We start from the raw sequence: 13,196 nt of genomic DNA, 5'->3' as shown, positions 1-13,196 counted from the left end.
TCTAGAAAACACTATGTAAAGTTAAAAAAATATTTTATGAAATAGAATTTTTATATATATTACGAACAAAAAAACAAATAGTAATATTATCACTGAATAAAAACGATAAAAATAATAAATATTACATATCATCTTTACAAAAGAAACATAATATTTTAACAATAACATAAATGTATAAAAAGTTGGAAACTATATTATTGTGTTGTAAATAATATAAATATTAAAATAAGCTCTCCAATATTTTTAAAAAATCAAAACATCTTCTTACCGAACGCTGCCTTGAGAGCCATGTCTTGGAGGTCAATCGTGTGAATTTGTTTATTTATTTAAGTTCTATGTCGCAGCCAAACTGAAATTCTTCCACCAATAATAATAATAATAGAACAAAATATTCCGCTCTCTGCCGAAAATGGCTGTCGTCTCATTTGTCATTTCTCAACTTCCGAATTGAGATACGGGTAAGAAATAGCCGCGTGGCATACTCTGTTTCGAGCCGAAAGCGCTAAAAGACCCCTTGGGCTCATATGTAGGCCCCACGGGAATACAACTGCCACCGATTCAGTTATGAGATTCTTGAAATGATTTTCCACCTGAGACGTCTATAAATAAAACGAATCGCATTTCTTCTTCACCCTGTGAAAGCTGAGAACTCTGTTACGCTGAGAGTGAGAAAACGCTGTTGAGATTTCTGTGACACGCAGCTTTCAACGCACGAATCAATGGCTTCCAGTTCTAACACGGTTTGCAATAATCTGCTATAGCTCATTTTTCTTCTTCGTCTCGAATAGCAAAATTTTTTAGTTCGTTCTTTTCGTTGAGATTGTAATCACTGTGAAGTTTATCTTCATGACTTGCAGTCTGAGATTGAAATTGAGGGTCCAGAATTGAGGCACCTTGGATTTGTGAGGACCATTGGCATTGGAGTGTTTGTCTGTGCTTGGAGTATCTATGACTACGCAAAGAGGAACCATACGCTTTTAATGCTCCCTGCTCAAATGCTGGAGGTCCCTGTGCGGATTGTTCTTGGTCCTGTCTACAACAGATTTCAGAACTTGCCTGACGATCTACTGGATTGTTGCTGACATTATGGTATTTTACCTTTCTCACTCTCGGTTCTCTGGATCTTTTCGTTCTAATTCTTGGATAAAATAATCAACGTGGCTCAGAGTATATGTTTTGTGATCTTTGATTCTTGGATCATTCATAATCTATGCTTTCTTGGATACGAAACATATGCTCTGTTAGTTTGAAGAACAGGAAATCTTGATAAGAACTTATTAATATCATTTCAAGATGCATTCTTAAATATTTTTTATCTCGATATTAGATCAGGTTACGTGTATTTCTTGAATAACTATGGAATTTATTCTACCTCATGGACTATACTGGCAAAAAGAGATGGTGAATTTATTTACTAAACTATGCAAAACTCGGACTGCGCCGCTCACCAGTGTTTGGCCGGGTCTAGATTGTTTTAGTGAAACTCTCCTTGTATTGGTGACTGTTGCATTAAAAATCACAACCTTACTTTTTATATTAAGCGTTTATATTGAAGTAGAATTATACTCTTGGAAATTTCATCTCTCAAAATTCAACAGCTATCTCGGTTGCTTTCCCCATATATATATATATATATATATATATATATATCTCTCTCTCTCTCTCTCTCTCTCTCTGCGCGGGTGCGTGTGCGTGTGTGGAGAGTTTAGTTAAAAAAGATATGGTTGACAATATGTCATGTCTCCTTATTCAGTTTGGTTCTCGAAAATGGTTTGATTTATTCTTTTAAGGAACAGTTCGAAGCTGAGATAATTCACTTATATGTGGTGCAGGTGGATAAACTTGTTCCCACACTCCATGCTTATACTCCTATGTGTGCTAAGCGGCTTGTGAGGCCATTCAAGGTTATGGCAGATAAAGTGATAAATAAGGCGGTCATAGCTGCGAATGAGGCTCAAGCTAGAGGGCCAGAGTCAGCCGCACGGTATGTTGCTGCAGAGTTTCAGAAATTTGTGCTAACAACCATGGCGAAGTTGTGGGTTTATTTCAAGCAGTATCTCCTAATTCGAGCACTAGTGTACTTGGCCCTTCCTGGAGCTGCTTACACTTGCAGGAGGTATAACAGATTCATCAGGTACTCGACTAGGAGGGGTTATCCTCTTGTGGGGTATTTACCTGTTATCCCCATCAATGAGTTAGCTGAGGCTGTTCATCAGGAATCACTCAAGTCCTTTGGGAATATAGCAGAGTCGCCCCGTTACCATTCAGATTGAGGATTTCCACATTGGAAGCTGGAAACTGAAAACAACTGTTTTGATTTGATACAAAGTAATCTCTGATGCGATACTCACTAATCTTTGATGTTAGACTTGGTAATCTTTGATGTGAGGCTGACTTTACGTGGGGTTTTCCTGTGTGGCAAGAATTGTTTTGAGTTGTGTGACGAGATTGAATCGATGATGTGAATGGTAGGTCACAAGTTTTTTCCTTTTTAGGATCAAATTTCTCCTCTCTCGTTTATAATAATGTTCCGTTACAATAACTGACGATTAAAAGTAGGCCAACTCGATATGAAATGTGACATGAATGATGGGTCACAAAGGCTTTTTTTTTTTTTTAACCCCAGTTTCTTTTGGAATAAGGCCAACTCGATATGAAATACGTACTTTCATAGGGTGAATCGGAATTTCCGATGCAAGTCTTCATTTTCAGGTTACAAAATTTCCCAAACAACTTATCATTGACGGAAATTTACAAATCTCACATCCCAGCGGCACCATTCTTGCTTATTGCTTAAGCATGGTGAACTTCCTATTACTGTCAAAATGAGCCGAAACGCATATAATGGGATCTATGAAGTTTTTTTAGTGCGGAAAGAACTGTCTAGATGTGAGACTTAGCGATCTTTGATGAGAGAGGCCGACTTTACTTTGGGCATTTCTGTGCTGCCAGATTTGTTTCGAGTTATGTTACGACAGGCCGGCTTTTTCTTCCTTCCTTCATTTTTTTTGTCCTTTAAAGAATGCGTTTTGGTCTTTTGGAAGTTCCATACTCAACAATACCATGAACATCAAGAATGAGGTGTCATATTTCGCTGATAGAAGACCACTATAAGAACTCTTAATTGGTAACGCAGTATTCTCTCATCTTCAAATAATAATAATAAGGACATGCATTGGTGTCTTTTAGCGTTGGTCAGCATATAAACATGCATATTTTCTGGTCAGTGCTTATCATATCATTCGTTAAATAAGTCTGTCATCACATTAAGTTTACATATTCTATTGACATGCGCTCATTTATAAGTATCGTCGATTAAATTATTGCCCACCTAACAAATTATTAAATCCCCCAGTACTTGCTGCTCAAACACATCTCAAGGCCACTACATAACCCAAGCATCACTGAAACTGTGCCCTAAGCTTCTGATATGACATTGTAATAAATAACAGAATCAACAGTTAGCTAGAACAATAGGCGGTTATCAGCCGTTGGATTTTGCCTATATAAACAGACTTATCTCTCATTTGAGTGCTGTACTGTGATCAACCTAATGGAATGAATCTCTTTTCTCCGGTACACTCTTTCTCTTCCGTCTATTACCTTCTAGGAACCCCCCCCTTCCCTCTCTAGTTTCCCCTATTCTCTCTGTTCCTCTCCCCTTTCCCTTCTTTCTCTCTTTCTTTTTCCAATAACATGACAGCTTCGTTGGTACCAGCATTGCCAATATATAACGAAGACCTTATCAACGCTCAGCATGATTCTGCTCAGATAGCTTCATCACTTAATTAGCTCAGGTGGTTAATACTATTACTAAACGCACGTTACACCATCATAACTCGGTTGAATCGTCTATGGGCCATGCAGATAGCACGATGATTAGTCTGATCATTATATCAAGAAAGTACATTCGCTTCTTTCATATAGTCACAGTAACATGGAACCTTATTTGAAATAACAGTAAAGAGGTGCAAGTCAGTTGAAACCTCTGCAACAATACAGGAAATTAACAGCATAAATGAATACAGTTCATAAACCCACTCTTTTCTTCTGAAAATTTGCGACAAATCCAGCACTCCTGCATTAAAACAAACGACTAAATATGAGTATATAACTGGGAGATAGTTGCAGAGCAAAAGGTTGTCCAAATTGTCACTTCAGATAAACCTTTTCCATTTGAATAGAATGTAACATGCTGAATAGAATGTAACATGCGTTAACACTAACAGATACAAAACGTCATATGTTAAGACACAGCAACATGACAAGAATGTTGGATACATATCCGATACAATATAATTCAATTTTTTAACTTTCACATATCACATAATTGTTTGTCAACTACAAATCACATATCTTAACAGATGCAAGAGCACCGCTAAGCAAGGGCTCCAGATTCCTGATCCATTGTAATGAAACTCATATTTTTAGCAACTACTGTCCAACCACAAAAATATTTTAGACTCCTACTTCCCGTAATCAAGTTGAGTGTGCAAAAGCCATGACAGTGAGCAATTTACCTCTTGTGCAGGAAATGGAAAAGCTTTGTTTCAATCATTTGAGATAAGGCCACGCAGATACACACAACTACTGCATTGACAGGTGCATGAACTTAACAATTCTCATAGGAACAAGTCACAACTTCAGAAACCTGATAGGAAGCTATTAAAGATTACTTCTGCCATGGCCTTTTTTTAATTTTTTTTTGGGGGGTGAGGAATTACCCTGCGTATCCTAATTTTTCAAGTTTTGGACGACTCGTGGCAAATTTCAGCTTGACTTTTGCGTGTATCATCCTTAAACAACTTAGAATAGATGCAACACATAAGTTTTTATTTTTTATTTTTCCCCTGATATCATGACATCCTTTAAATGCTTCACCAATCTCTTATTTGATTAAATTCCCCATTTAATCATGATATCCTAGGGAATGCCAACAACATAATGTTCGAATAATTGCAATTGAAAAAGGATAGACATCAGCCTTGTAAGTTCATTCAACTTGTCTCTCAACCCCAAATAACCAGACACTCATCCTATATTCGCAACAACCAACAATGTCCTATTTCTAAATATCAATATAAATCATCAATCAAAACAGCAAAGTGCCCAGAGAAGTTCAAAATCGACAGACACTTCTGAGGTATGCGGATGAAGATTGAAGAACAATACGTCAATACCTCATTTAGATGAACCACTGTTTCGCTGAAGGACGTCATCATAAGGGTCCCTCCGACCAGGAGTCTGACTAATTTGAGCATCCCAAGCGAGCTGAGAATTATGGCGCTCGAATGTCCAAAACCCGTAAGGTCGCAGAGGGTAGCTCCACATCTCCTTCGTCTTCTTGCACCTATCCTTCACCGAATAAACGTGCTCTCTAAATTTGCGATCCCTTTCCTTCGGATCTTCCATCAATTTCAGAATCAAATTCTCAGCGAACTCCATGATGAACCCCATCTTATCTTCCACTGTCAGATGGCAACTCAAAACTTAAAACCCTCTATTTCAATACTCACGGTATAAAGCATTCAAGCTCGATGGACGCAGAACAAACAACAACCATCGAACTCGGTCATCAATGAAAAATATAACCACCAATTGAATCAGGCAGATGTAACAGAGGCAGGGTTTGCTTTGATTTCGCCAAATTTTCAATCTCCGAGGGTTCAACACATCGAAATGAAGAACCAGAAATAGAATTTAAGTGAAGTACAAGAGAACAAAAAAAAAAAATCAGCACAGAGGAACGAATAAACTGGAAGTAAATGCATCAAAGAGTTTACCTGATCCGCTCGTCAAAGCTCAAAAATTCGCAGAACTCCAACGACAACAACCTTAATCACAATTTTCCAGCTAGCCTAGCTTCCACTTCCCCCGTGAGCAATACTTGCTGGATCATTCGAGAATTTCAGGCCCCTTAATATCTAAGACCTACCTGTCTCGTCGGCTTTATTGGGCCCGGCTTTGATTGATGTGGATTTTCTGGGCTTTTCATTGACTGAAATTCATAGATGATTACAAAGTTTTAGACCCTGTGTCCCTGTCCACTACCTTCGTGGGCCGAAGCTGATGGGGACAAGGTTTGGGCTTTCCTGTTCATTAAAGCTTCCTCTGGCCCAAGCTTAAGTGGCATTGGGCCATACCAGATCCTCTTATTTCGAATTACACATTACAGAATAATCGCAAAAAACAAAGAACTTTTTAACCCTGAAAAAAATACTATGCTACCTCTCATTCTTAATATAAGAATTTGCTTAAATTTTATTTTGATACTGATTATGAGACTCAAATTCAGTTTATTTCTCATATTTATCCATTTTTTTCTAAGATAGTCTTTCTAATACCAGTAGTTCTAACTAATACATTTAATTAGTAAAAATATTTTTAAAAAGACAATATATATTTTTAATGTACTTAAATTAGTCAATTAGCTTTCACAAAGTAGGAGATAGTATAAAGTACTACCTCCGGTCCTAATTATAAGAGCCAGTTGACTAATTTGAGGAGATTAAGGAAGTAAATTGAGTTAGTTATTTGTTCTAAATAAGTGTTGTCTTTACTAAAATATCTCGCTAATCAAATATATTGGCTAAAACTATCATTATTAGAAGGGTTATTTTGAGAAAAAAAATATAAGTTTGAAAGATAAAATAGATTAGGATCTTATATTTAAAACTGAAATAAAAATCAAACAGAATCTTATATTAAACATCGAAACACGCATAATGGTGAGTAATGATTTAAGATTTGATTCCAACATCAAATATACTTACATAGAAAAACGCGGTGACGCTTTCACATGTCCCTTCCAACGTCAAAAGAACACTTCGATATGCGCGACACGGCATAATTTCTTGGTTCACAATTACTTTGTAACTGAATATTCATAACTTTATTTATGATGATTCAACCTTATATTGAAAAGGCTTATAGATCATTTTTATTTATATTTTTTCCATTTTGATTTAGTTAATTATAAATTGATATTTTTGCAGTTTGATATTGTGTAATTTGAACTTTTAAAAAATGACCAGTTTTTTTTTTATGTTGATAATAAGATATCAGAAGGTTGTACCTAAATAACACATTACGGTGGCAAATTGAGATCCGACCTCACAAGCGAGAAAAGGAAGGAAAAAAGTTGAAGGGCATTGGTAAAGTTTAAGTTAATAAAATTAATAAATTACCATTAATTTCAAGAACCAAAGTTAGGTCAAGGGCTCAAAAGGTTGCTGTTTCTATTTTTGAATAAAGGTAAGAATTAAAAATAATTTTGCTCGACTTTAATAGTAAGGTTCTAGACACTCAATAAGAAATCTTTTTCAATTTTAAAAATACACCAATTTAATACTTTTCCCCTCCCAAATACTCGAGTTAATTAATTCATCAAACATATAAACTCATACATAAGTCAGGGTTACATAAAAATATTTTAGAAAGAATAGATCATATTTATTAAAATTAAGTAATTTATTTATTTTTTTTAATTCATTTAGATCAGTTAAGTACCTCTTTTATTTAAAAAAAATACAGATTTGTTTTAGCATCATTATTTTACATAACAGTGGTAAGGTAAAATTTAGGTGGAAGATTAACAAGGTGAGGGGGTGAAATTGATTATTTAAAACTGACCATTCAATCACATCAAGGATTTTAAAACCACAGACCCAAGAACGTTATATTCTCCCCCATCAAATCTGTGTCCCTCCTCTTTTGCTTCAAAGCATCAAGTAAGGAAGCATATGCAAATATACACCATAAAGAAAAAAGAAAACTAAAGAATAAAGGACCCAAAAAGAAAAAGAAAGATACCGAAACTCAAAAAGACACAACCATAACGGAAAAAAAAAAATCATCAAACCTTGCAATTTGCAACCAAAAAAAAAAGTAGTTACAATGTAACAAGTAACGTTGTCATCACAGCTGGACTCATCTATCTGATGAAGCAACTTTCTTCGTAATACATAAAAATTTCTACCTACCATTTCTCTTCCTCCATTCATCCCCTCCCCCCCTCCTTTTTCTGTCGCTATATATTCATTTATCAAATTAATGTTATCTTTAACCCCTAAAATTTGACTTTATCTTAGTTTTAGTTTCTGAAATTTAATTTAATTTTAGCCTGTCTGAAAATTTTCAGTCCTTAAAACAATATTTTTAGTAGGATCAAAACTAAAATAAGGTTAAATTTCAGGGTCTAAAAACGATATCAATTCTTATTTATTTATTTATTTTATACTTAATTAATTTCATTCAACTCTTTTCTCTCCTCTGCAAGTCAGTTTGTGTTTAATGCTGAAGTTAAATGAATACGATCTCCTTAAAATGACAACATTTCTGTTTCACACAACAGAACCAAATAAAGCAAAGCCAATTAGTATCCGTCAGTCACAGCTGGACTCCAGATAGTGGGCCTCGAGTGATTGGGCCTGGACCACGCTTCCTAAAACCCTGCCCTCTCTGACTTTTGTTTTTCTAATAATGATAATAATAATAAAACAAACATAACAAACAATTAATTAATTCTATGATTTTTTTTGTTTAAAAAATATGATTAAATAGGTTAGATCCAAATTCCGAAATTTTGAGGATGGATTTCATGGTTTAAAGAACTCGAGCATAGATTATTACAGTTTATTTATCAACAAAATTAAAATCGTCACAAAAACTAATTTTGGAATATTTTATTTTTCTATGCGGATCTTATCCAGACAAGGCTTTTATTTTTAGTTTTTGTTTTAGAATATAAAGGCATTGGATATCGACGTCACACATCCACTTGTAACTTGCAAATTGCTGGTCTCCCCACTGATTTTTTATGCTTTTTCCTTATTTAATTTTTTTATTGGAGATGGTCCCTCGGAGGTCAATCTTTAATATATATTTTCTGATGCTTTTTGACCACAAAAAAGCAGTAGAAAAGTTAAAAGCAGGTTTCAGAGGGACCAAAAAAGAGGAAACAGATAATTATTTCTGTCAGAGCCAGGTACTAATATTGCCTCTCCCTCCCCATATTTGTTTCTGGTGAATCCGGATTCAAAGCTTGCATTTTTGTCGATATTAAAAAAAAGAAGAAAGAATCAAATTATAAAATAAATGCCATAAATCCGAAATCCGAATCCAAAGGGAAAAACGTTAAATTGAAGTAATCTCCATATGACACATCATTCATTGGCCAAAAAAATAAATGACATATCATTCATGTTCCAAAATGGAGTCGCATGCCAAGAAATAATTCCACCTATGTCCCTCCTGTCACTTCCATTTCTTCCATCTTCAATTACACTATGAAATATGGTTCCCTATCGGGGACGCATTTCCAATCTCTCTCTCTCTTTTCTTCTTTTTTTTCTTTTTTGTTTTGTCCGGATTTAGCTTTATTAATTAATAATTAATCAATTAATTTTCACAAGATATTCAACTGAATCCTTAGGCTGTCTTCCAAGCAATTGTCCAATTAAGGCAATCCAGCATTATGAGACGTAGAGACACGAGATTGCATTGAAATTGCCCTACATTAGTTTATCCAGACTTTTTTGAGCAATGGCATCAATGTATTTATTTTGATAAAGGAAGAAGCTTAATTAATACTCTGATCTTTAATATAAGATCTATTTAATTAATTTTATTAAATTAAAAAAGTTAAATAAGTTAGTTAATTATAAGAAATATGACACGTTTTTCCTAAAATACCATAATCATCTTTCTTAATACCTTCCTCCCTCTTCTTCTTGATTATGATTGAGAGAATATCTATAAGGATAATTTAGAGAAAATTAATTAATATGAGAAATGAGTCTTATATTTAGAATAAAAACCAACTCAATAATTAGATCCTATATTAATAATCGAAGGAATAGTACCATAATTTGTTGGTATTAGGGGTGGAAAAAAAAGAGAGGTTAAAGTCGAAAATTAAAATGACGCGCGAACTGCGGCGTGTTCAGATAATAAGAGCAACAAGAATTGACAAAATTTTTAATACTATTAATTAGCTAGATTTAAGACTGATAGCTCCTGTATTGTACAAAAAAGGCCATACTGAGTAATTAGGAAAAGAGAAAAAAGGCGATCCCTGTGGATTTTTTTCAGGAACCAGCTGACCTATACAACAAAAAGGTAAGGAAGCCACACGGTGCCGTTTTGTGGACCGACCATAATAAAGACAATTCATTAGCATTTAATTACCTTAATCCGCACCTAAAAAAATGGCTCCATCTCCACCAAAACGATGCCGTTTTCACTTCCGTTACCGTCGCCGAAACTATTCTACCGGTCTCTCTTAACTATCGACGGCCATCAAGCCATCTCCGTCCACACCGCCGTTCACCTGTTCGCCGGCCGCATCTTCACCTTCCTCGTCAGCCCATCTCTCCAATGGCACGCACTCTGCCTTGTGCCGGAACTTCCAATCCAGCGCCTGACAAGCACGAGAACAGTAATTCACTGTCCCACACACCGAACACCGACGAAATTCATGCTTTCTCGTCTCCGGCCGGCCACAACCGATGTGCGAGCATAACCTAAGACCCGAGCCTGGGGACCAGCCCCGCTCCCGGAACCAGTCGGTCATGAAACGGTTGGCGGGGTGTGACTCAGCCGCCGGGACGTTGCAACCGTAATCGCTTAGAAGCGGGCACCCTGACCCGCTCAGATTCTGCGAAAGCGGATGAGGATGCGGGTGCGGGACAGGGTGGAGGTTCCAGGTGAGCACAGGGTTAGCCGCCGCCGGAGGTGACAAAACAGCGGCGAGCTCTCGCGCGTTGGCTTGGACCAGAAATCGCCGTCCCTCCAGGATGTTTTGTCGAACCCCATATCCGTCTTGCAGGCAGTGGCCGAGTTCACGGAGAGCGTCGATGTGGCCCAGGAAGGCGGCGCGTGCACACAGAGCCACACCGGCCCTGAGGTCCTTGTCGTTCTTGGTCCCGCCGCTGCCGTTGAACTGGACAACTGCCAGGGAGTACAGAGCCTGCGCGTGGGAGTTAATCGCCGCCTTGGCCATCAGCGACGCTCCGCTTCCTCTGTTTTGCAAACAGTAGAATCGAATCTGTACAGACAAAACAACCCCAAATTCAATCACCTTATTCACAATTTCCCGATTGAGCAAACCTGCATATTTCAAAGATAATTTTTTTTAATACTAACCATGCCCAGGATATATAAGGCTTCAACATTCCCGGCATCGGCACACTGTTTCAGAAAGCGGTGAGCCGAGTCGGACCAGTTCTTGGCCCGAATAGCTAATGCTTTCGGTGAAGCTTTCGATAAAACTTGAGATTGGAGGCCCAAACCATGAAATCTCTTACACCTGAACCCAGAAAATCAAACACGTCAGAGACCGACCCAGAAAAACCAGGATCAAAACAATAATATTCTGAAATTCATTTGAGACACGCACGTGATCAAAACACTAATGAAATCGGAGGGGCAGGCCGCTGTGGAGCTGAGTTTGGTGAGGATACAGAGGAGAAGGTCATCCGGGAGAGACTCAAAAAAATCGCAACCTCCTCCGCCTCCAGCAACCATGTTTCCCGGCGACTTCTTCAATCTTTTACGGCTGACAAAAGACGATTGTTCTTCCTTGTCTTGAAACAACCTCAACTCTCCGACATCGTCCTTATGCGAACGCACCCTCGGAGGTGCCCCTCGAGGATAACACAGCCCCCTCCTCGTTCTCATATCCCTGACTCCTCTATCCCCTGTCTTGTCTCACTCTCCTTGCGAGAATTTAATCGAAGAAAAAAAGCGAAGTGAGAAGTTATATATACAGCAACGACACAGAGACAGGCTTAAAATGAAGTCGTTTAGTTTATTTTACAAAACTAACCCAAGGCGGAGTGGTTGATGTCGTTTAGGGGAGTGAAACGGCGTTGACCAAGATCCACTACCCTTGTCGTTCCCGTTTCTACGGCGTGAGCTGGAACGGTAACTTGGTAACTACTGAGAAAAAAACAAGAGGCGCAACAAATGAAACAGAACACGAAAGAAGGAATTGCGTTGCGTTGTGTGCGTGCGTGTGTTGTGAATACTTGTGTTGTGAGTTTGTTGTGCAACATTCACATCTCCCTCGCTCTCTCAGGGTAATGACCACGTAACGCGGTTATCGGATGGCGCGTGGTGTTTTCCATTCTAGGCACTTCCCTGCAACTCCCAACGGTCAAACGGATGGTTCAGTTACACTGGTTTGTTACTTCGTTTTACTCCGAAAAACCTAATTCTATTTTTTGTTTCACCTTTTTTTTTTTTTACCTTTGTTTTCTTTTATTTCTGAGAAACAGACTTCGAGAAAATCGCCTTAACTCAAAAAGGGAAGAATAAAGTCTGCTGTTGGGGGAATCACGAACGATGAAAAACAAGAGCTTTCCAGCAAAGACATCGTTTTGTTGTTGTGTTGGACAAGGAAGTTCCCAGAATAAGCAGGTCTTTTGGCCTTGCTCTTGTCAATTCCACTAGATATCGTTTTGTTTTAAATCACTAACATCAGTATCAGGGGTGTTTGCCTAACTCTAAATTATTTATTAAGGTTTTATGAAATAAACTCCTCCACACGTTTACTTTATATACCGTAAAAATACTTTTAAAACCATAGTTTTGTATCTACCCAAACACTCTTTTAATATCAATCCGTGTGAATACTAAAAAAAATAATTATGCACAATATTCTATTAAAAAGTTTACATGAAGGATACCATTACCTAGACTTTGAAATATTTTCTAACAATATCAATTTGTTTATTATAAAACAAAAAACAGCTACTTTATTAGACTTCGTATAATGCATAAGCAACTTGTTTTGATTAGTTGTCTGATCAAGAAACTAGAACTAGCCAAACCCTTAATATTTTGTTTGTTGCTCTCGAATTAATCTCTTTTGTAAACTAATTTGTCACTTCTTCCACTTACACTATAAATGAAAAATATTTTTTACTGCAAATCCAGGCATATTTTGTCATAACTCACCACCATTCCATGCATATTTTGTTTTAATTCATGGCAATTTACTCATTAATAACTTAAATGCATCGAGCATAAAAGTTATCGTGTCTCATCTGTTACACGACATTGTAATTCACATCAATTCATTCGCTTTTAGTTATAATTCATGTCATCAATTCATGCTTAAAGATAAATGCATGCGGTATAGACCATAAGAAAACAATGCTTAATAAATCTTGATGAAATATTCATGAATAATT

At 37.0% G+C, this 13,196-nt stretch overlaps 3 protein-coding genes across 5 annotated transcripts; 1 reads left to right on the top strand and 2 right to left on the bottom strand.

Moving 5' to 3' along the window:
- Positions 1 to 719: 719 nt before the first annotated feature.
- LOC114729354 (REF/SRPP-like protein At1g67360) lies at positions 720 to 2,273 on the top strand. The gene is made up of 3 exons (XM_028916351.1): positions 720 to 740; positions 858 to 1,031; positions 1,833 to 2,273. Exons 1-3 carry the CDS (start codon positions 720 to 722, stop codon positions 2,271 to 2,273), a joined length of 636 nt encoding a protein of 211 aa, XP_028772184.1.
- A 1,528-nt stretch (positions 2,274 to 3,801) lies between these two features.
- On the bottom strand, positions 3,802 to 5,889 carry LOC114729335 (uncharacterized). 2 transcript variants are annotated; one of them, XM_028916325.1, is made up of 3 exons: positions 5,784 to 5,889; positions 5,181 to 5,468; positions 3,802 to 4,078 (listed from the first exon to the last, which is right to left on the bottom strand). In XM_028916325.1, exon 2 carries the CDS (start codon positions 5,455 to 5,457, stop codon positions 5,182 to 5,184), a length of 276 nt encoding a protein of 91 aa, XP_028772158.1. In that variant the 5' UTR covers positions 5,458 to 5,468; positions 5,784 to 5,889; the 3' UTR covers positions 3,802 to 4,078; position 5,181. The 2 variants fall into 2 exon arrangements, with proteins under 2 accessions (XP_028772158.1, XP_028772160.1); XM_028916327.1 differs by lacking the exon at positions 5,784 to 5,889 and adding an exon at positions 5,596 to 5,724.
- Positions 5,890 to 9,966: 4,077 nt separating this feature from the next.
- Positions 9,967 to 11,714, bottom strand: LOC114729330 (F-box protein At1g67340). Of its 2 annotated transcripts, XM_028916321.1 has the most exons (4): positions 11,610 to 11,714; positions 11,399 to 11,582; positions 11,146 to 11,308; positions 9,967 to 11,047 (listed from the first exon to the last, which is right to left on the bottom strand). In XM_028916321.1, the coding sequence occupies exons 1-4, from the start codon at positions 11,677 to 11,679 to the stop codon at positions 10,283 to 10,285; spliced, it is 1,182 nt and encodes a 393-aa protein (XP_028772154.1). In that variant the 5' UTR covers positions 11,680 to 11,714; the 3' UTR covers positions 9,967 to 10,282. The 2 variants fall into 2 exon arrangements, with proteins under 2 accessions (XP_028772154.1, XP_028772153.1); XM_028916320.1 differs by having other exon boundaries at positions 11,399 to 11,714.
- Positions 11,715 to 13,196: the final 1,482 nt, after the last annotated feature.

This window comes from Neltuma alba, unplaced genomic scaffold (assembly GCF_004799145.2).
Source record: "Neltuma alba isolate B1F8T4 unplaced genomic scaffold, ASM479914v2 tig00012629_pilon, whole genome shotgun sequence".
NCBI lineage: Eukaryota > Viridiplantae > Streptophyta > Magnoliopsida > Fabales > Fabaceae > Neltuma > Neltuma alba.
This window is presented reverse-complemented; position numbering and strand designations above follow the sequence as displayed.

Excerpts from the sequence above, each read along its gene's own strand:
- LOC114729330 (XM_028916320.1), bottom strand. The coding sequence starts at position 11,679 with ATGAGAACGAGGAGGGGGCTGTGTTATCCTCGAGGGGCACCTCCGAGG. Across the intron at positions 11,309-11,398 it reads TTCATTAGTGTTTTGATCAC|GTGTAAGAGATTTCATGGTT; the intron begins GTGCGTGTCTCA and ends TTCTGGGTTCAG. Across the intron at positions 11,048-11,145 it reads CCTTATATATCCTGGGCATG|ATTCGATTCTACTGTTTGCA; the intron begins GTTAGTATTAAA and ends TTGTCTGTACAG.
- LOC114729354 (XM_028916351.1), top strand. The coding sequence starts at position 720 with ATGGCTTCCAGTTCTAACACG. Across the intron at positions 741-857 it reads TGGCTTCCAGTTCTAACACG|TCTGAGATTGAAATTGAGGG; the intron begins GTTTGCAATAAT and ends CATGACTTGCAG. Across the intron at positions 1,032-1,832 it reads TGCGGATTGTTCTTGGTCCT|GTGGATAAACTTGTTCCCAC; the intron begins GTCTACAACAGA and ends TATGTGGTGCAG.
- LOC114729335 (XM_028916325.1), bottom strand. The coding sequence starts at position 5,457 with ATGGGGTTCATCATGGAGTTCGCTGAGAATTTGATTCTGAAATTGATG.